Source organism: Mus musculus, chromosome 4 (genome assembly GCF_000001635.26).
Source record: "Mus musculus strain C57BL/6J chromosome 4, GRCm38.p6 C57BL/6J".
NCBI classification, from domain to species: Eukaryota; Metazoa; Chordata; class Mammalia; order Rodentia; family Muridae; genus Mus; species Mus musculus.
This window is the reverse complement of record NC_000070.6, coordinates 106,619,989-106,640,631: the sequence shown is the minus strand read 5'-3', so window position 1 is coordinate 106,640,631 and position 20,643 is coordinate 106,619,989. Positions and strand designations below refer to the sequence as shown.

The window sequence follows — 20,643 nt, the reverse complement described above, 5'->3', positions numbered from 1 at the left end:
ACTCCTGGAGTCTCACGAGAACTTACTGTAGAATTTTGGGCTTGATCAGCACTTGTGTGGCCCCAGCTGTTCTATGATTTAGAGAAGTAGTTCTTACCTTGGGGGTCATGACCCCCACAGGGAGCGCATATCAGATATTTGCATTATGATTCACAACAGCAACATTACAGTTATGAAGTAGCAACAGAAGAATTTTATGGTTGGGGGGATCACCACAACATGAGGAACTGTATTAAAGGGTCACAGCATTAGGAAGGTTGAGAACCATTGATTTAGAGGATTTGGGGGGGGGGTTGGGAGGCAAATTTCTACATTTGCAATGGTGATTTTAAGTGATTATAAGATTCCTAGATTTCCTCCCGTTCCTAGAAGGTTTGAGAATAGAGGCAGGTGGAGGCTCCGAAGGGGTACATCTGTAAGAGCAAAGAAATCAAGTAAAGGTGTTTCTAATGAGTTTTATTTCAAGGACTTTGGGAAGTCTTCCAAGAAGGCTGACCAAAGCAGGGGCCTGCTGGAAGCGGATAGAGAGGTAGGACCTGCTCTGAGCACCTAGGTTTACGTCAGGCCCCTGCCTGCACCCCGGCACAGTGCCACCTTGGCATGGATTAGCCTCGCTTTTCTGGCTGCAGGACTTGAGATCCACTTAGCTAAACTCTCCGTGTGGCCCTTGGGAAGCCAGTGGTAGTCACTCAGGCATCAGGGATAGAAAGTTACTTCTGAGACAGCTATCTTTTCTGTGAGGAGCCTTGAGGCATCCTATTTTCTGTGTGTTTGTAAAACTCTTTCCCTCAAGCAGGCAGTTTCCCAGCGGCCTCTCACGCCTGCTCCCAGACTCCTTTGCTCTGCAGAATCCCCTGTAAGTGCTCACTTTCCGCCCTATGGGTATTTTAAATTGATAAAACGTTTCAAAATACCCATTCACAATATCCGAGGGTGGCGGGAGGGGGCGGGCGTCTGCTTTGATTTCCCCCACCCCAACTCCCGTGTGGGAAACGAATCCAGGCCCTCATGCTTGCTATGAAAGCCTTCTATTAACTATAGCCCCAGGGCAGAGAACATTCTGGCCCTGCTCACCCTTCCTGGTGGCCTGTCTTGGGTGCTGTGACTAGATCCAGTCATCTGGCTTGGACCTCTTCGGGATGGTGCCTCCATAGGGTATCAGCCCCTGACTCAGGAGGATACTCGACTTTTGCCTGACCCTCCAGCATCCTCACCCTCATGCTCCATGGTCTCAAAGAGCAGCCGCACCAGTGCTGGCCGTCCCTGGGCTACTAAGGCCCGGGCCAGACCCAGGACCTCTTCCGTATGGCCACGCCACACACGCTGCAGCTCCTGGCGCAGGCGTGCTGCCGGATACTTGCCCTGGGCATGGCGCAGCCAGACGTCCACCTCGTACCCCACCTCACCATCGCTCAGCTGCGCCTGGCTCCACTGGGCCAGCAATGCCTCGAGCAGGCAGCCGAAGCCCTCGGTATGGCTGGATCCCTCGTCGTCCAGCTCTACGGCACGCTTGAAGCAGGCCGCAGCGTTGGCATCCTCACCCTGGACACGTAGGCATTTGCCGCGCAGCAGTTGCAGTTCGGGCAGCGTGTCACCTAGCTCCAACTCACCGGCCTTCGCCAGGAAGACCAGAGCCTGGTTGAGCGCAGCTTCATCCACTGCCAGCAGCTCCCGCATGGCATCCACACCCATGTAGTAGTAAACCTGGGGACCGGGGAGGGAGCATGAAAATGAGAGGATGTACCCGGGTTCTAGTCCCAGTCCCGCCACACCTAACCTTGAACAAGCCCTTCCATGTACAATTAGATGTGGTCACCTTTGATAGCCCTTCCCTGACCACGTCATGGGCTGACTGCTAAGAGGGGTGGAGAGGGTTGGGGAAGGGGGCTTCTGAACACGGTACACACATCATTACATCCATTCCACAGGGCACTGGAGGAGGCAGGCAGGGTGGACACCATTTCCTCCATTCTGTCCTCAGTGCCCAGGCAGCCCTTGTCTTTCTTACCTGACTGATATCTAGGTAGGTCCTGAGGCTTGGGCACACCTTGACCACTTCCTCAAGGTCAGCTTTGGCACAGGCCAGGTGGTTCCTGTCAGGCAAACCCCCGAGCCCCACCTTGGCTCGTTCCAAGTCATGGACATAGGCTCTGATTCGGACCTGCAGTAGAGGGTAACTTAGAGGAAGCACTCCACACAAAACATCTACCTTTTTTTTTTTTTTTCATCCAATGAAAAAGCCAGATTGCTTCTCAGCACCAACTAGGGACATCCTGTGTGGCTGCAGAAAGCAAGCAACCAGGGACATCCTGTTTGGCTGCAGAAAGCCTGCCATTTCAGGCTGGGACCCAGGAGTCTTAGTTCTGTGTGAGCTAGGGTAACTACTCCCCATTCTAGACCTGCCTCTCTGCTTATATATTGAGGAGATAGATAAATGAAGAACATTTCATTCATTCATCCATTCATCCAGTGCCCTAACAATCAGCTGGTAGAATTTTCATATCATCTAAACGCCATTTTCTAAGCTGAAAACTTAGCAATTCACAAAACCTACTATGTGTCAGGCACTGAGGAGACACTGAGAATAAAAGGACAAAGCCTCCTTTGGGTTTGTTAGTAGGGAGAATAATAAACACACTAAATAGTGAACAGTGTATTATGTATTAGAAGGAAAAATAAAACAGGAGGGAACAGAAAATCCTGGCAAGCACTTTGACAGTTTCAATAAGATGTCACTAGAAGGACGCTGAGGTTTTGTCCAGCCCGCAGGAAGGGAGCAATAAAGCCAATTGGATATCTATGAGGAGAGTGCCCTAGGCAGAGGCCCAGGCCAGTGAGCTGGAAGAAACCAAGTGTTGGGCAGAGCTATCTCAGCCAGATCTGGGCTTCTGGGCCACACAATGGGCTTAAGCTTCTACCTTGACCTGTCCATCCCTTCTGTTGTTTTCCTGCTTGCTCTGGTCGTCTGAGTAACAAGTGTGACCTTGGAAGCCACAAGGAACAGAGGAAGGAGATATGGCTGTCATTGTCCCAAAGTGAATGCAGGACCCCAAGGAAGCTGGCTACCCCCCTGAGCCATACCCACCCACAGACTGGCATATGTCTTACCTCCTGGGGGGAATTCTTGGGAGGATTAAACCAGAGCACAGCATGAAAGCTTTCTGGAGTGCTACTGTCGGATTTTACAGTGAGCATCCTTATTGTCAGTAACAACTTTATTAACTGCAGGGAAGAAGTTTTCTGCTTTTTTCCATAGTCATGGAGACCAGAGCAGCAGCACATTGGCTACCTGGTCAGGTGAAATGTAGTGGAGAAGAAGATGAGGGGTGGGGGTGGGGTCCTTATTGGTTTGGAGAAAAATGATTTCAGAGCTACAGATGTGGCCTCAAACAGCTGGGTTCTGTGGGGTTGCAGGGGTTCCAGAGGCAGAGCTGGATCCAGCAAGGAGACCTGAGGGAGGCAGCTCTCACCTCAGGGTGTGACTGGCAGTATTGGGGACACGGTGCAGCCTATTCTCTCAAGAGACAGTGAAGCTGCTAAAATGGACCTAATGATAGCAATCGTTCAGTCACGAGTGAACTCTTCAGGTGTGTTGGCATCCATGCTTACACACACAGGACCAAACTTAAGTCTCTTAGCTCAAAGCATTGTCAGGGGCCGAGATGGTTCCCAAGTTCTCTGCCAGGAAGATTCCAGGACACGGGCACCAGGATCTTGGCCCCCGACCTTTGGCCCCTTCTTCCTGGTGGCAGGTGGGGCTCACTCACCTTGGCCCTGGTGCAGTATGCCTGCCAGTTGAGCTCTGGGTCTGTAAGCACCGCCAGGACCATGTTGCAGGTTCCTACGGCCATGTCCTGCTTTCCCAAGAAGTGGAAGATTTTGGCCAGGCGATTCAGAATGGGAGGTTGGTTCTTGGCGATCTCAATGGCCTAAGAAGGGATGGAGCGGGGAGTAAGGCACGAAGCTGTGCCACCACAGCCGTAGTTCCCACGTACCCACGGCCAGCATCCACCCGGCTCAGTCATCCAGCAACTATATAGGATCCCTTCAGGCAAGGCTACCAGCCCCCAATCCCTTGGAGTCTAGCTCGCTGGCACGTTCTTAAGCCTTTCCTCCATTGTCATGGGGCTGGTAAGGGTAGGATCAGGCTCAGTCGCTCTCTCTCCTCGTACGTATGGGATTTCTAGCTGAGCCAAGCTCTCCCTGGCAATGTTGGTATTGATCGATACCTGTTCTGAGTGACTTGTCTCAGGGTTGTATGACCTGAGAGCAGAGCCAGTAAGCAGGCCCCAGGAAACCTAGCATCCCTACTAAGCTGCTGGGGGGTGAGAGAGAGAGAACATGGCCAAGGGGAAGGTGTGGACACAGGCCTCCAGAGGTACTGTTCCAGAGCCTGTTTCAAGGATGGAGGGATGGGTGTGGGCCAGTTTCGATGGGGAGAGTATTGGTCTTGGGCAGAACAGAGCAGGCATGGGGGAGAGATGAAAATGGGGGACTGGAGTAGAATCCTTCCTGGGTGGGTCATACAGTGGGGTCGGCCCAGAGAAGCAGAGGGCTCTGGGGGAGATGTGGGAGACCCAGTTTGCAAAGTAGGTGTACCCAGGCCACATACATACCTTGCCAAAGCAGTCCAGGGGCTCTGTGCCCGAGTACCCGTATTCATGGACACCCATAGGGGTGGTAGAGAAGGTGTCTTTTCTCTCCAGCAGCATGCCGACATAGCACCAGGCCAGAGCTGGGTGAGAGCAAGAGAGGGTTTCTAGGGAGCAGTTGGGGGCAGGGAGAGCCCCAGCATATGGGGGCCAACTCTTCCTCTGTAGGCATTAGCCCTCATGAAGGCCAGGGACAGAGGAGAAAAAACGTGGAGAGAGGATATAGGATGCCGAGGGTGTGACATGATTTGCTCTAGTGCACACTATTTGTGTCCCAGCATGTCACACAGGAGATGTCATTCAGGGTTATAGCTCTCCCGGTCTCTGGTTCTCTGGTGTGTGTGTGTGTATATGTGTGTATATCTATGTGTGTCTGTGTTTATGTGTGTATGTCTGTGTGTGTCTGTATGTGTATGTCTGGGTGCATCTGTGTTTGTGTGTGTCTATGTGTCTGTGTGTGTGTCTGTGTTTGTGTATGTGTATGTGTGTCTAAGTGTCTGTGTGTGTCTGTGTTTGTGTATGTGTCTGTGTTAGTGTGTCTGTGTATGTCTGTGCTTGTGTGTGTCTCTGTGTGTGTGTGCATCTGTGTGTGTTCCTGTGATTGCTGTCTGGCCTTACAACAAATGATGCACCTGTCTCCATCAGAGCCTTCTTCCCTAACCACAGATAGGGTGGGGGAAGGTAGTAGGGACGCAGGCTACACAATCCATGTTATTGCCTCCTTGGTGAGTTGTTTGTTTTGTGGCAGTCTTACCATGCAGCACAGGCTAGCGTGGCACTTTGGGCCATTCTGCCTCAGTTTCCTGACTATAGAGGCAAAGGCCCCAAATAATAGCAAAACCCCTATTCCTGACAGTCTAGCTGGGATCTTTGCAGCCTGGCCTCAAGTGACCTGTGATGGCTGATCCCCAGAGATGCCAGGGCTCCTCACATCATGGCCACTCTCAAAAACGACTTACCGTAAAGGTTACTACTAAACCAGATGACATGAGGCGCAGCCGCACTACCCACACACAGTACCCACACAAATGGCTCATGAAACAGGCCGAGTAATACCCCCTCAACTGCTATAAAAGAAACTCTCCCTCGGTCGCTATCTCTCTGGAAGCTTCCCTGCCACTTCCTTGAAGTGCATTTCAATCTGTTCTCTCCTTGACTGTCCCCGTGTGGGTGAATTGTTTTACCGATAGTGTCCAAGCCTTCCATAAGCTGCTTCACATGTCGCTCAGCGCTAGGATCAGTCTGGTGTCACACCTGGGACTGCTATACCCTACAGTTGCTCTATTTATTGGGGCAAGGAGCCGGGACTTCCTTGGGTAAACAATATGATTGTGAGATGAGCTGGGGTGAGACACAATGAGAGACAGGGCTAGAGGCAGACAGAACTATTGCCAGGTACAGGACAGCAGGACAGAGGACACTACTCTTCAACCCTGCCTGGAGTTCCCACCTTGGTGTCGGGAGTCTGAGGACTTGAGGACCTCTCCGAGCAAGGCCAGAGTACGGTTGAAGGCTGGCAGCCTCTTCTGCTCCTCACTGCCCATCTCCAGAAAGATGCCATCCAGCCTATGGGCAGAAAAGGGTTGTGGACCCCATCCGCCCCTCCCAGCCATCCCCAGAATGTTGCCATGGTGCCCACAGGCTCCTTGCCATGGGAAGGCCCGCCCACCCCTGCTCCATCTTCGCCTGGCTTCCGGGCCACATCCCCTTCCACCGTCCCCCCCCCCCCAACCCATCTCCAGACGCAGGCCTGACCTGATAAAGAGTGTTGCCATGGTGAAGTACCAGCTCCTTTTCTCTTCTATCGGGATCTAGAAAGCAAAGGATGGGCATGCTGTATGGCGGTTATTGAGATACTCAGGTTGTTTACAAGTCCCCATGCTTGTGAGCTTGAAGAGGCAACAGGTACGGTGGGGAGGCCTTTGACCCTCAACAGCCCTGATGACAGTGCCCTGCTGGGCAGCCTTAGGCAAACCAGCTTTACTTCTCTGATCAAAGGGCACTGGAGACTTCACATGAGCCCCCTGTGAAGTGGTCACTACAGAGCGGGTGTGGGACACCCTTTCCTTTCTCCACCCTTTCCCTGGCTCCCCCAGCCCTGGGCTCTGAGCAGCTGGGATCTTTGTTCTCCTCCCAACTACTCCTCCTTCCCTGGGCTCCGTCTCACTTCCATCTTCCTGAGAAAGCCTTCCTGGGGATGTTAAGTGAGTCTGTTCAGCTCAGCCTCCCCCGGCCTCCCTGAATATTTTCCCATTATTATTCTTGCCAACCTCACTGTGCATTTAGACTGACTTGGGCACTAGATAAAATATTTATGCTGCTATTTAAAGGAGTAGCTCCTCCTGCCTTGGAAAAGAATTTTAATGAAAACCAATAAAATCCCCAGTGCATGTCGGCAACTCTGCCTCTGGCTCTTGACCCTCCCTCCACATTTATCTCCCCATCCCCTCTTCTGCCTTCCCAGCTCAGGAGCGAGCTCCCCCTCACTACCCACCCCCACACTCCCTTACTCCAGCAACATTCAAACCAGCCAGCATTTCTGAGTAGGGATGTGGCCTCAAATGGCAGCTGAACTCTGACAATGCCAGGTTCACAAGCCGGCTGGGGAGACAGGCCTGGTAGGGAGAGGCCTGGGGTGTGTGCCAAGGTTCTCATGCAATTCCCTGGATCTCACAGCAAACCCAGGCGTTATGCCCACTTTCCAGGTGAATACAGTGAGGTGCAGAGAGGTAATGTGACTTGCCCAGGATTGCACAGATGGACATGGCAGAGCTGATGTTGTTTAGCTCCATGGCCCATGCTCTAGTCACCATGCTTGACTGTCAAACCCTGGAGGAGGAGCAGAGTCTGACCCTGAGAGTGATGCACACCATCTATGTAAGATGATGTCACTCCCAGCTGGGGTTTCTTTCTTCCTGTTTTTTTTTTTGGGGGGGGGTGGTTTTTTGTTTGTTTGTTAGTTTGTTTGTTTTGAGACAGGGTTTCTCTGTGTAGTCCTGGCTATCCTGGAATTCTTTCAGTAGACCAGGGTGGCCTTGAACTCAGAGATCCATCTGCCTCTGCCTCCCAAAATGCTGGGATTAAAGGTGTGTGGCATTACTGCCTGGCTAGAGGATATATTTTCAAGCTGGATCTTGAGTAGGTTGTGACACTTCTGAGAGTGGGACAGAGACTAGGGTATTTGGTGGGAAGGAGGCTGGCTTGAACAGATGTATGGGATGCAGAATAAGTAACCGGGAGGGCAAAGAACACTGTGTATATGAGTAATGTAGAGGGAGCCAGAGCCAGTGAACGGGATCCTGAGTAAATCTCTCTCTCCCTCTCTCCCTCTCTCCCTCTCTCCCTCTCTCCCTCTCTCGCTCTCTCCCTCTCTCCCTCTCTCGCTCTCTCCCTCTCTCCCTCCCCCCACCTCTCTCTCTCTGTGCATGTGTGTGAAGGAGACATCTTGCATCTGAGCTCCAGAGTGGTATGACAACTTATTGGGATAGGTCCAGGAAACCTGAGCCCTAGAGAGATCTGCTGTGTTTCTTAGCTTGTGTTGCCTCTGATTATTTGCATGGTCCAAGGCTGGGGGAGTAAAGACAGGAGAAGGAAGGTGGGTCCCATCTTGAAGGGCTTTGGCTTGTCAGGAAAGCCAGGTGTAAATCCATAATTAGAATGGAAAGGATGCAGGAGCCACAGGAGACAGTAAGAGATGTTCTCTCTAACCCAGAAGTTTCTCCAAGCCTTTCTGGAGAAGAGGCATTAGAACAGGGTCCTCAAGAAGAAAGGGAGCCACCCAGGGAAATATAGTGAGAAAGACTATTCCAGGAGGACTGGCATTGTGGGCAGAAATTCAGAGATGTAGGAGAGTGATGTGTGGTATCTACATGTGACCAGGGCTGGAACCCCTAGCCCCGGGAGTTAGGGAATCAGCAGGGAAGAATATCAGGAAGCCCCAATATACCAGACTTAGGCTTTGGAGCCCATTTGTGGGAAACAGTTGGGAGCCATAGCAGGGGTTAGAGCTGGGTAGTGCCAACCTCCCACATGGAGGAAGGAAGCACCACACTTCCTTCCGTGACCCCATGACAAAAGATGGGGCTAACACAGGAGCTGATGGGATGGATTCTGGCTTCGAATGAGCAAATCAGGGGCTGGCAGCTCACACACCTGAGTGGTCCAACTGGGTGACCGTAGGGATGAGTACTTAGGGGCTGTATTCTTAACTGCAAAGGAGGATAGTGCTACATGCCTCTGGGGCCTGTGTGGGTGGGTCATTCCTAGGGCAAACACTCATGTCCTAGTATGGGCTGGCCTGGGGGTGTTTTGTCTAGTGTAATCTGTTTCAATACCCCAAAGAGCCATAGGATTTCAGGGCCTAGAGCCTGAAGATATCCCACCTCTCCCCATTCCCCCTTCTCTAGGGCTACAAGGCATCTTTCTTACTTCCACAGGACCCCAATTATGTTTTGTTTTGAGACAGTATCTCAGTCAGTATGTAGCCTAGTCCTGGACTTGTTGTGTAGCCCATGGTAGCCCATTTGCTATGTAGACATTCCTTTCATTGGCATTCAGATCCAAAGATGTTAAATTATTCCCTCAAACCACATAATCTGTGAATGACAGAGCTGGGAGTTCAACTTCTACTTCCATGGCCCTAGCCTCCAGTCTTTTCCTCAACACTGTTATTGATCTCCTTATTCTATATCCAGGAACACTGAGACCAGAGAGGCGGAATAACTCCATGTGAGATAATATCAAGGTTTACAAATGAGTCCTTCCCCCACCACTCTGCTCACCGTCAACATTCTAGAGTTTATAACCCAGTTACGGTTTTCATGATGGAAGCAACATCGCCACCTGGTGGAACTATCCCTGAATTGCAGGAGCAGTTCCTAGGTTCTTCTCTTTCCCTGCCTTCCAAATTTGGAGGCTAAACTGACATTTCCAAAATGTAGCTATTTGAATATGACACGTGACGAATCTCAAATGTAGCAGATCATACTTGTGAGTGGGCTTCAGGCTGGCTTCTGAATTACAGACGGGGTTAGTGGCCATGGAGTGGAGGCCTCAGAGTGCTGCTGGGTTTTCAGCATCCCGGAGAAGAGGCTCCTGGATGCTGTTCCTCCATAGTACAATGCCAGCCTGAAAATAGCCTTGTCCCTTTAAAAATCCTGGCTGTTTTGGAAGTAGCAGCTGAAGCTGTTACCAGGGGCAACCTGGCAAGCCACAGTGCATTAAATTAAACAGGCCTGTGACTGCCCGTGTGCTCCTGCCGAAAGGAGGGGCTGCTTGCCTCTCCTGCTGCAGAGCCTCAGCAGGCAGGCAAGGCACATAGCTCCAGGGTTCCCACTCCTAGAGGCAGCCTGGGAGGGGGCAAAGGCTGAGAGCACTCTGGAAGGAGTTTCTGGGACTGCTCGGCACGGGCTCTGTGTGGGACACTCCGTGCTCAATCATCATCAGTGCCCTGATGCTCTGACAGTGGCCAGCCAGCACCAGAGCCTTAGCTACAGGCTGGCCTCGATTCTCAGGAAGGGATCACATGAGACCCAGCCTGAGTGTACAGTGACCCTGGGACTAACGAGGTACAGGTGAGAGTGACAGATGACTCTAGGGCTTCCCTGAGCACCAGCCTCAGGATCCTCTGAATCTCTCTTGTTCCTCCTGAGATGGGGGAAGCTGGCATAAAGCTATGGAGGCTCCTGGCGTCACCCGCTTTTTCAGGCCACCTCTGACTTCAAGTTCACGTTTCCCCCACAGTATCGAACCACAAAGAGCTAGGGTTTAAACAGTGGCTACCATTTGCAAAGCACATTGAGCTTAATTAGGGCTTCAGAATGTCCTGTGTGGAAGGGAAAGTGGGGAAACTGAGGCAGGGTAGTGTCCCCAAAGCCAGGACTGAGACTTCCTCCTGGTATTCTTTACCCCCAGCCCCACCCTCCACCCTGTTTAATGAGAAAAGGTCTTCCTGAGCTAGCCCAAAGCTTGCACTCATCCTGTCTCCACCTCCTGCTAGGACTATAGGGGTGCATCTCCATACCCAGGCTTAGCTATTGTTATATTGATAGTCAAACCAATAAGTAGCACCCCCGATCTATGGTCTCGTCATCAACCCCTGCCTCCAGGTTCCGTGCCCTATTTGAGTTCCTGTCCTGACTTCCTTTGGTGATGAACAGTGCCATGGAAGTATAAGCTGAATAAAACCTTTCCTCCCCAACTTGCTTTTTGGTCAAGATGTTTCATGGCAGCAATAGAAATCCTGACTAAGACATTTGGTTTATTTTGTTTGTTTTGTTTTGAGACAGGGTTTCATACCGTAGTCTAGGTTGGCAATCCTCCTGCCTCAGTCTGGGTGTACTAGGATTACTGTGTGAGCCACCAGGCCTGACTTAGAAATGCAAAGTCTTGACTCACTCCTCTGTGGCTCTAGAGGTGTGGTTCGGAGATTGGTTTGCTTACTGTGCTAAGTTTGAAAGCCATTGGCTGGACTGATCGGGGGTGGCGTGAAAGTGGGCTGGTACTTTTTTAATGGGCCAAAGGATCAGACCCTTCTCCTCCGGGAAGCCTGAAGATCCTGCTTCTGTGGCTGGTGGGTAAGGGACATTGGCAGGTGACCTGGCAGTACTGGGAGAGGATGCACTGTCACAGGGCAGGTTTGTGTTAACTCAGGCACATCCATGGGTGGTGCCTCAGGATCCAGAGACAAATCTCACTAAACCCATGGTTTATAGAACGATAGACTTCTGATTAGACTGGATGGTCAGCCAGGTTCTCAGACAGTATTTGCCTCGGCAAGGTGAACTTTGTCCTGGCAGCTGCTCTGTACATTCCAGAGAGGCCCCAGAGAGCTGACTAATGATCTCCTGGGAGGGGACTGATGGGAAGGAGGAAGGCTCCTTCCGGGTCACCGGGTACAGTGGTACCTGCTTCTCACAGCAGCCTTGGAAGGTATAGTTAGTGTCTTCCTCATAGGAATTAGAAAACAGCCTAAGAGCCACAGTTCAATGCCTCAGTCCAAGCAGAAGGGCCAGGCAGGATTCAGGTTCTCATTTGCCTCTCTCCAAAAACTGGTTTTTCAACTGCCAGGAACAGTTGGAAGGTGTCAGACCTGCCTAGGAATGTGTCCTTCTGGCGCAACTGGAATGTCTTCCGTGGTGACAGACCGGGCCAGAGCACAGGGACAGGACAGGAAGAAGTCCTTCCAGCTCTGCTGGGGGTACTAGTGTTCTCGCTTCCCTGCCTCAGCAGGTGTGTGGAATAACAGAAACTTGAGGTCCTCTGCTCCAACCAGGGATCCCAGAAGGTCACTGAGCCAGCCTCCAGAAAGCTTGTGGCAGGGTAGCAAACGGACTGGTGGGGGAAGTTTAGGGATTGGGTGTGACACCTTGGGAGTGAGTGTCTGTCATCATCCTGGGTTCCCTAGAGAATTCCACCTAAAGGACTTCAAGTTCCCTGCTGTCCCTTTGTCATGACTTCTGGCCCTGTGGGTCGCCTTGCTTCTTGTGGTCCCCACACTGACTGAGCTGTGAAGAACCATATCTCTATTGTTGTGGATCTGAGGCAGACTCCAGGGTCTGTAGTGGCTGTGGGCGTGAGAGAGTCCAGTGCCCTCTCAAAGAAGAGCAGTACGCCTGACTCTCCTCAGCTCCCCAGTGCACTAATATCCACCGTGCAGCAAGCACCCTGTGCATATCCTCTCTTCTGTCAAACATAATTGAGTCAGGTGATGCTAAAAGCAACTGACGTCTCAGGTCCTGTGTCTTTGAGAATATGGAGACGCAGCCCTCAAGGTCACCAGATGGGTGGGACGACAAGGCTGCAGCAGCCCCAGAAGCAATGAGCAGCAAAGCTGAGGGACTTTTGCTATCACTGAGGCAGGCATGCTCTACCCTGAGCCCAGCCCCTGACTGTGGTTCCTCCCTGTCACTCAAGGCTGTGTGCCCTTGGGCAAGCCTGCACCTCTCTGAGCCTCTGTTCCCTCATGTGTGGACTGGTGCCAATAACGTGGCACTGCCAGCATTTCTATGAGATCAAGGGATGATGATGCGGAAAATCACAGGCATGCTTGGTACCCAGCTCGTCAGCCCCTGGCCTGGCTTCCTCCTCCTGTTTCTGAACTGGATCAGAACACTCAGAACTGTGGTGGTTCTTGTTCTCAACTGTCGCCATGTGCACACAGGGGTCCTGTGGACATGTGTGCCCAACTGTACCCACATACATCAGGAACCCTGTGGAGGTGTGTGCCCAACTGCACCCGTGTGCACACAGGGATCCTGTGGAGTTGTATGTGAGACTAACGGCAACCATGTGTACCAGAGATCCTGGGGAGGTTTGTGTGTGTGTGCCTAAAGGCAGCCATGTATACACGGGGATCCGGGGGCTGCTGACTGAGGGTCCCCTCCAACCCTGCTGGGCATGAAAGATGGAATGCCCTCTCTGTTTGTGAGACAGGCCTGTGGCATCATCACCCATAGTGCAATCCAAATGGCTTAAGTGCACTGGACGCTCGCTTTCCCTCTGGAGCCTGCTGTGCCCTGCATGTGAGGGAAACACAGTGTCTGATGGGCAGTGTGGGTCTGTGAGGCCCGAGTTAGACACAAACATTTATGAAAGTGAACTTCTGAGCTCACACAGCCCACAGGCTCCAGTTTGGCAGTGGGTCTTACCGTTACCGAGGCCTGCTGTGACAGGTGGGGAGGAGCTTGTGTGTGTGAGTGTATGAGCATAAACGTGTGTGAGCACTCACTTGTGTGGGCATGCATGTGTGCAAATGAGTCTTCATGTGTGTTCACACGTGAATCTGCACTTGTGTTAGCAGGCACGTGTTGCACAGGACCACACACCAAGCAAAACTGCCACCATCTTCAGGAGTTCTCTTTACATAGCCCTGAACTTGCTGCATAGACCAGGCTGACCTCAAACTCAGAGGCCTCTGCCTCCTGAGTGCTAGGATTAAAGGTGTGTGCCACCACAGCCTGGCAAATTCTGTGCTCTTAATGTCCACGGAGCCTTGAGATTTGTGACCAGGAACCACCAAAAATCAATCTCTGTCTCTTTTTTTCTCTCTGTCTCCCTGTCTCCATCTGTCTCCTCCCTCTCCCTCTCCTCCCCCCACCTCTGTGTGTGTGTGTGAGTGTGTGTGTGAGTGTGTGTGTGAGTGTGTGTGTGTGTGTGTGTGTGTGTGTGTGAAGGTGATCTTCAGAGGAAGGGAGGAGTGATAAAAGCCACCCATCTCTTTATAATTCTGTCAAGAAAGAGGAGCCGGCCTTAGAAAGATAGCTCAGCAGTCGAATGCTTTGTCTAGTGTAGCAAGGCCCAGGTTCTACCCCCAGTACCACAACCCCAAACCTCCCAGCAGGGAATGAAGAGCAGAGCACAGACATCCCAAAGACCCGGCCCCTCACGCAGGTTACAAGTTGAACACACCAGCCTCCCACCGTTCCCCTTTGAAGTTAAAAGAGCAGCCATTTTCATTAGTCCTCTGGCCTCAAGGAGCTCCGGGCTCACCCTGCCTGCCTGCTGAGCCTCTCCTATCAGCTAATAAACCTCCTGCATTGCACTAGCTGTGGTAGCCATGGCTCGCCTCCACAGCTCCTGCAAGTGGTGGTGATTCTTGCAGGAGTCCTTTTCCCTACTCCCTGAGTGCCTCCACCTCAATCAACCACCTTCCCAACAAAGGGTACTGGCTTACCTGAGAGCTCTCAGTACTCCCCATCCCAGATTTGTGAGAGTGCCCATGGGTGTGTGTGTGTATGTGTGTGTCACTCTGCCCTCCTTTTCTGATCCCAGAGAAAAGCAAAGGCCTTCAGACAAGTTAGAATGGGACTATTCAACTCCCACTTGATAGCTCAGTGCCCTCAGGCAAACTGCTAGGCTCGAGAGCCTCAGCTCCAAGAGAACCACAGGATTCTGCTCTAAGATGCAGTGGGGAGGTGCCCAGAGTGGGCAGCTGTGTGAGGTTCCCAGGCGCAGGTGACATGCGGAATAGGCTCTGATGGATGCAGTTGCTTTCTAGGCCGCGGGTGGTCTAGGGATAAAACTGCATGGGGTATCTGGAGAATCAGGTTAGAGTCTCATGAAAGGGGGCTGACAACGTCAGGAAAAAAACGTGGCTAAAGTGGGAGGTGGGAGCCAGTTTCAGAGACTGAGTCAGATTGCTACAAAGTTTCAGGCTGCCTCTCTCTGGCCCTCTTCTCCTGCCTCAGGCAGACTGTCTCTGAAGTCCTGCTCCTTAGGCTCCTGCTGTCTCCGGCCTTTGCAGACTCCATGCTGGCAGTGCCCTCAGCCTACTCCTGTCCGCAGATTGCTGCCTCTTCTACAAGCTTCCACCGGGCACTTCTGCTGGACAGTGTCGCTTCTCTGGGACTTGCTCACTGCTCCTCTATTCCACCGGACCTGGATTTTCTGGGTCACTGCTGATGCCAACCTTGGGTCCCCATGTGCCACTGAAGTCCACTTCCACTGTCAGGCCTATCTAGGTCTGTGTAAAAAGTGTGTTCTTCTGTATACCGCAGAACATCCCAGGCAGAGGTCCAGAGCTCAGCACTGGCACCTGTGAAGTCTTCATGGCAGCCAGAGACAAGCAGCTTGTTAAAGCCACACGGCAAAAACAGCAACAGCTGAGTTCTCACGGCCAAGTTCCTGCCTGACTCCGATTGCGGAAATCATCACGGTTGCCATGTTTATTGAGCACCTATGTAGTACCAGGTACTTCATGAGTGTGGGCTCACTACTCTTTGGCGGATGGGGCAGGGGGCAAACCCTACCTCTCTCCTGGCCACAACTGCTCCCAAGCAACAGCCTCTTAGCGTTCCATCCTCTGGCTGATCACCGGCTGGGCAGTATCCACCGTGGCTTGTGGTGACTATACAGAGAAGAGCTGGTCTCTGTTTGCCTGCCACTCCCAAACCTTTGCCTCCCTTTGCCTCCCTGACCACCTCTAATAGGAAGCCTTCCGTCCCCCCAGACACCTCCTGAAAAAGACCTTGGTGGTTATAAATCTCCCTTCCTGTGTTATTCCACGGATGAGAAACAGCACCATGGAGAGAGAGCTTCCCCATGGGTGGCCCTGACACTGAGTCTCTGAGCCTCAAGCTTCCTACCCAGGGCCTTTTAAGCACCACACCGTTGCTGCGACCTGTGACCACAGCCGCACTCAACACACACACAACGCTGGCTGTTCTACCCATGCCCTGGCATTTGACTTCATGTTCAGGCTGGAGGTCCCAGCTCCCAGCCACACTCCCAGCTACACCTAGCTTGTGGTAAGAGGAGGAGGCTTCGTAGGTGAGAAAATAGATGTTCACCTATGGCTGCCTCTGTGCAGGCCCTTTCTAGGAACTTTACAAACATTAGCCCTAAATTATGTCATCAACCAAATGGTACCACCATTATACTAATGGGAAAACCCATGACACACATCACGTCATTATCTCACCTCACTGAGAGGGAAAGGGTACGCGGAGAGCCCGGAATCGGTTGAGTGGAGCTGGAGAGCTCAGAGAGCCTTGAACCTGCACTCCCAGGCTAAGTGCCCTCTTGACTTGTACCCTGCACTGTTGTCCGGAGGTCAAGTCCATGCCCTCCAACGGGGCCTCGCTAAAGTCACCACTCCAACACTTCTCTTTAAGAACTTGCATCTTTTGGTGGAAAAGACGCTCAAGATGTGTGCAGAGGCTTTGGAATGGTGTTGTGCCAGGGCATAGCGCTCAAGAGAATAACATTCCCACATCACTCTTCCATCAGTGACATGCAGCCCCCAGTGAGCCTACCTGACGGTATTTCTGACCTGTATAACCCTTTCCCCTGCAGTGTAGGCCAGACCCAGTGACATGTTTCTGAGAATGAGAAAACAGCCGAAGTATCAAGAGCCAGCTAGGAACCATACCCTGTCGATTATGAACTGGTGTGGCTGTAGATGGCCCCCAGTCAGGCAAACCTTGGGAGGACAGCATAGCCACACCTAGATCCCAGGGCTGCTCAGTCGTAAATGCTTATTGTATAGGCTGCTGCACATAGGACTCTTGTACTGCAGGATAAACGACAAGTATGCTAGGATCTATTTAGTGCCAGGACTTTTGAGAATCACTGTGATCCAGTGACACTCAGACGACCATTGTGCCCCCTCTCCAAACTGTTGAGACAGAGCTGGAGGGACAGGCTTGAGGGACAATTGGAACAGGGCTGAGGAAGCTGTGAGGGTGCTGTGACCAGCCTGGAACCATGGAGGCATCCCTCAAAGGGAAATTTCAAAGCAAATCTGAGAGCTACTGGGGGCTATGCAGGCCACAGGACCAGGAGGTACCCCGGGTAAGACACAGGAAGGAAGAGAGCTATGTGGAGCCCACCCACTGTAAACGGAGTGGATGTGGGGTGTAGTGAAAGCCTGGATAGAGGACGGAGGGCCTTGGATGTCACTCAAGCCTAAGTCATTCTGCCAGCAGGAGGAGGGGAGGCTGAGTTGAGGATGTAGCCAGTGAGATGCAGCAACTGTATATCTGCTGAGTGAAACGCTGGCACAGGAGAGCAGAGCTGGAGAGTGACCACAAAGCCAGGCAGGACACTTCAGAGGCTGGGCTGCCAGAGAAAGCTCGTATAAGCTGAGGCAGTGGCAAAATTGGGGTTTAGAAGGATAGGTGGATGAGGGGAGAAAGGAGGAAGAACAATCTGTCAAGTTTTGGTGTCTGATTGTACCTCTTACTTGTTGGCAGAGGAGGGAGAAGGGATGTGTTAGCCTGATTGGAGGATTTGTCTTGGTGCTGAAACAGAAAGCTAGGTGGGCAGCACCCAGGAACGCAAAGCTACCGGGTGACCTGGGGCGGGAATGGTGGCGGGCACCCCAGCAAAGGAAATGAATGACCACAGTCCTTCCAGCACCCACCTGCTGACCATAGCCCAGCGCTTTGTCGTAGAGGGCGATGCCCGCCTCCAGCACCTGCGCGCGCTCCTCTGGACTGGCACAGCCCACGTCGAAGCCATGCGCATATCCCTGCTCCGCCAGGCAGCGGGCAGCGCGGAGCCTGGGGTCTCCAGCATCCTCGGGGTCCCCTTCCAGGCCCATGAGGCTGGCCAGTCGCCCGGCGGACGCCTCCTCCTCTTCTTCCTGGCCCAGCTGCCCGTAGACGTGTGCCAGATTGGCCCAGGCGTTGAGGTTGCCAGGGTCTTTGCGGGCCACTTCCAGGAAATGCTCGCGGGCATCACCCAGCTCCTCCAGGTAGAAGGAAAAGGTTCCCAAGAGGTGACGCACGGCAGGCAGCTGCGGGGTGGCCACCAGCTCCAGCTCCTGCCGCAGACCCTCTCGCTGGAGCTTCAGGTCCCGGGCGCGCAGCTGAGCGGGTGAGCGCGGCTCGAAGTTGAGCTGCATCTCCAGGTGGAAGTGGCCGGGCAGATAGTCCAGTTCATCGAGAAGGGTGTCCAGGTCCTCGGCTCCGACCTCGGCCTCCGTCATGGCTGCCCCTGACTGCCCTGGCCTCCCCTAGCTCCCAAGGACAGTGGATGGGGCGGCCCCGGAGGGAGCCCCGCACGGCGGTCCGGGGCACCTCTTGCAAGTGGGTGGTACCCAGAGCCGGCCAAGGGCTCGCCCTGTAGGTGTTTCCGCTTTCGCTGCTAGACAGCAGCATTGCACAAGCAGGTGTGCCTGAAAAACAGGTGTGGTGCTTTGCCAAACGGGAGGCTCACAAACCCAGTAAGTGGCAAGGGCAGATTTCGACTACTCAGCAGATGAAGAGAGAGGTTCAGAAGAGAAAGGTGCCAAGGTCACAGAACCAGGTCAAGCTCAAGGAGACCTGGAGCCTCGGGTTGCCCAGGCCGGCCAAGTCCTTCCTCCATTGGCAATGCTCCACCCTCCACACAGAGCTGTCAGGACAGGCCCTTCCAGCTGAGCAAGCCTTGCCCACTCCAGAGCTGTGTGTGTATTCTAGAGCGCTTCCGCTGAACACAGCAGGCCACCGCCCCTCCAGTCTGTGCATCTGGCCTCTCAACTGAATATCTTGGCTCTCCTCTGCTCAGCAGGGGCCCAAACAGCAAAAACTAAGGTGCCTAGGTGCTAGGTTCTACTTCTGTTTCTCCATCCCTAATAAAAAGCACTACCCCTTATACTTCCGCTTTCCTCCTCTGTGACAGGACGCAGTTCCCTGTGAGGGACCAGGAGATACCTAGGTAAAACCAATGAATGCCTGCCCTGGGTATGCCTGGGCTTCACTCATCTGGATCAGTGTCCAGCCGGTCCTGCTCCCTGCTCTGAGACTGCTGTCTTCTTGCTCTATGCTGTCTCCCTCAGGGGCCCACCTGGCTTCTAGTGTGCAGGTTGAACTGGGGTGCCCTGTGTGATAAAGCAGAGTCCCCTGTAGACTAGGCTTTCCGGAATGTCTGGACCTTGGACTCTTCCTCACTTATCCTGAGGCTGGGCTCTTGCCTCCCTTGCCTCAACCTCGTTGGAAGGAGGCCAGCATTTTCACTAGAGAAAATAGAGCTGGTTAGTGAATTTGAAGAAACTATGACTTTAGCAACTTTTTATTAAAAAAAAAAGATTTATTTATTTTATGTATATGATTACACTGTAGCTGTTCAGGTGATTGTGAGCCTTCATGTGGTTGTTGGGAATTGAATTTAGGACCTCTGCTTGCTCCAGTCAATCCCACTCGCTCTGGCTCGCTCTGGTCGGCTCCACTAGCTCAGGCCCAAAGATTTATTTACTATTATACATAAGTACACCATAGCTGTCTTCAGACACACCAGAAGAGAGCATCAGATCTCATTATGGGTGGTTGTGAGCCACCATGTGGTTGCTGGGATTTGAACTCAGGACTTATGGAAGAGCAGTCGGTGCTCTTACCCGCTGAGCCATCTCACCAGCCCTTTAGCAATATTTTCAAGTCAAAACATTTGGATGCTATTTGTACTGGTTTTAGACTTTAATGTAATACATTTAATAATGTTTTAGCCTTTTAGAATTTGCTTTGATGGTTCCTTTTTATTTTTCATTTGCATTGGTGTTTTGCCTGCATACAGGCTGATGTGCGGGTATGTCAGATTCCCTGGAACTGGAATTACAGACAATTGTAAGCTGACATGTGGGTGCTGGGAATTGAACCAAAGTCCCCCGGAGCATCCAGTGCTCTTAACCTCTGAGCCATCTCCAGCCCCCATTTAATATATATATATATATATATATATATATATATATATATATATATATTTTTTTTTTTTTTTTTGGTTTTTTTGAGACAGGGTTTCTCTGTGTAGTCCTGGCTGCCCTGGAACTCACTTTGTAGACCAGGCTGGCCTTGAATTCAGAAATCTGCCTGCCTCTGCCTCTGCCTCCCAAGTGCTGGGATTAAAGGCGTGCGCCACCACGCCCGGCTCCATTTAATGTAGCTCTGAGATGGAAATAGAGAAGGTCCCATCCCAGTCCCCACTCTTTCCTCCAAAAAGGTCCTCAAGTGCCCAGTAACTGCCACTCCACTTTCTCTTTCCACATTTGAATACGGTAACACTTCAAGTAAGTGAAATAATATTTGGGTTTTTTTATGCCTGCCTTATCATTTAGCATAATGACTTCAAACTTTATCCATGATGTGGTGTAAGAGCTTCCCTTATTAATTTTGTACCTCTTTTTTTTTTTTTTCAGACAGGGTCTCTATGTAGTCCAGCTGGTGTCATGGTTACTAGGTAGCCCTGGTTGGTCTAGAACTCTCCTAACTGCCTCAGGCACCCAAGTGTTAGGATTACAATGCACACAATCATTGTTGGACAGCATTTCCTCCCTTTTTAAGGGTGAGCACTATTTCACGGTCTATATTGTCTGTATCTATCAGCCCTTGTTTATCCATCATTTACCACGGTAAATATGGGTCGTGATTATTGTGAATGAAGTTGCTACAAGCAGGGCTGTATTATACAGATATGTGTTTGGGTTCGCTGCCTTTACTCCTACAGCACATACTAAATGGGATTGCTGGGGCGTGTTGTAAGTCTATGTTTACTTCTTTGAGGAACCACTGTGCTATCC

General features: G+C 51.9%; 1 protein-coding gene across 2 annotated transcripts; it reads right to left on the bottom strand.

Annotated features, from left to right (window-relative positions):
• Positions 1-435: 435 nt before the first annotated feature.
• Ttc22 (tetratricopeptide repeat domain 22) lies at positions 436-18,183 on the bottom strand. Of its 2 annotated transcripts, none has more exons than XM_006502944.3 (7): positions 6,820-6,902; positions 6,408-6,463; positions 6,103-6,218; positions 4,617-4,735; positions 3,768-3,929; positions 2,009-2,161; positions 436-1,704 (listed from the first exon to the last, which is right to left on the bottom strand). In XM_006502944.3, exons 1-7 carry the CDS (start codon positions 6,823-6,825, stop codon positions 1,171-1,173), a joined length of 1,146 nt encoding a protein of 381 aa, XP_006503007.1. In that variant the 5' UTR covers positions 6,826-6,902; the 3' UTR covers positions 436-1,170. The 2 variants fall into 2 exon arrangements, with proteins under 2 accessions (XP_006503007.1, NP_808335.1); NM_177667.5 differs by lacking the exon at positions 6,820-6,902 and adding an exon at positions 17,515-18,183 and having other exon boundaries at positions 442-1,704.
• Positions 18,184-20,643: the final 2,460 nt, after the last annotated feature.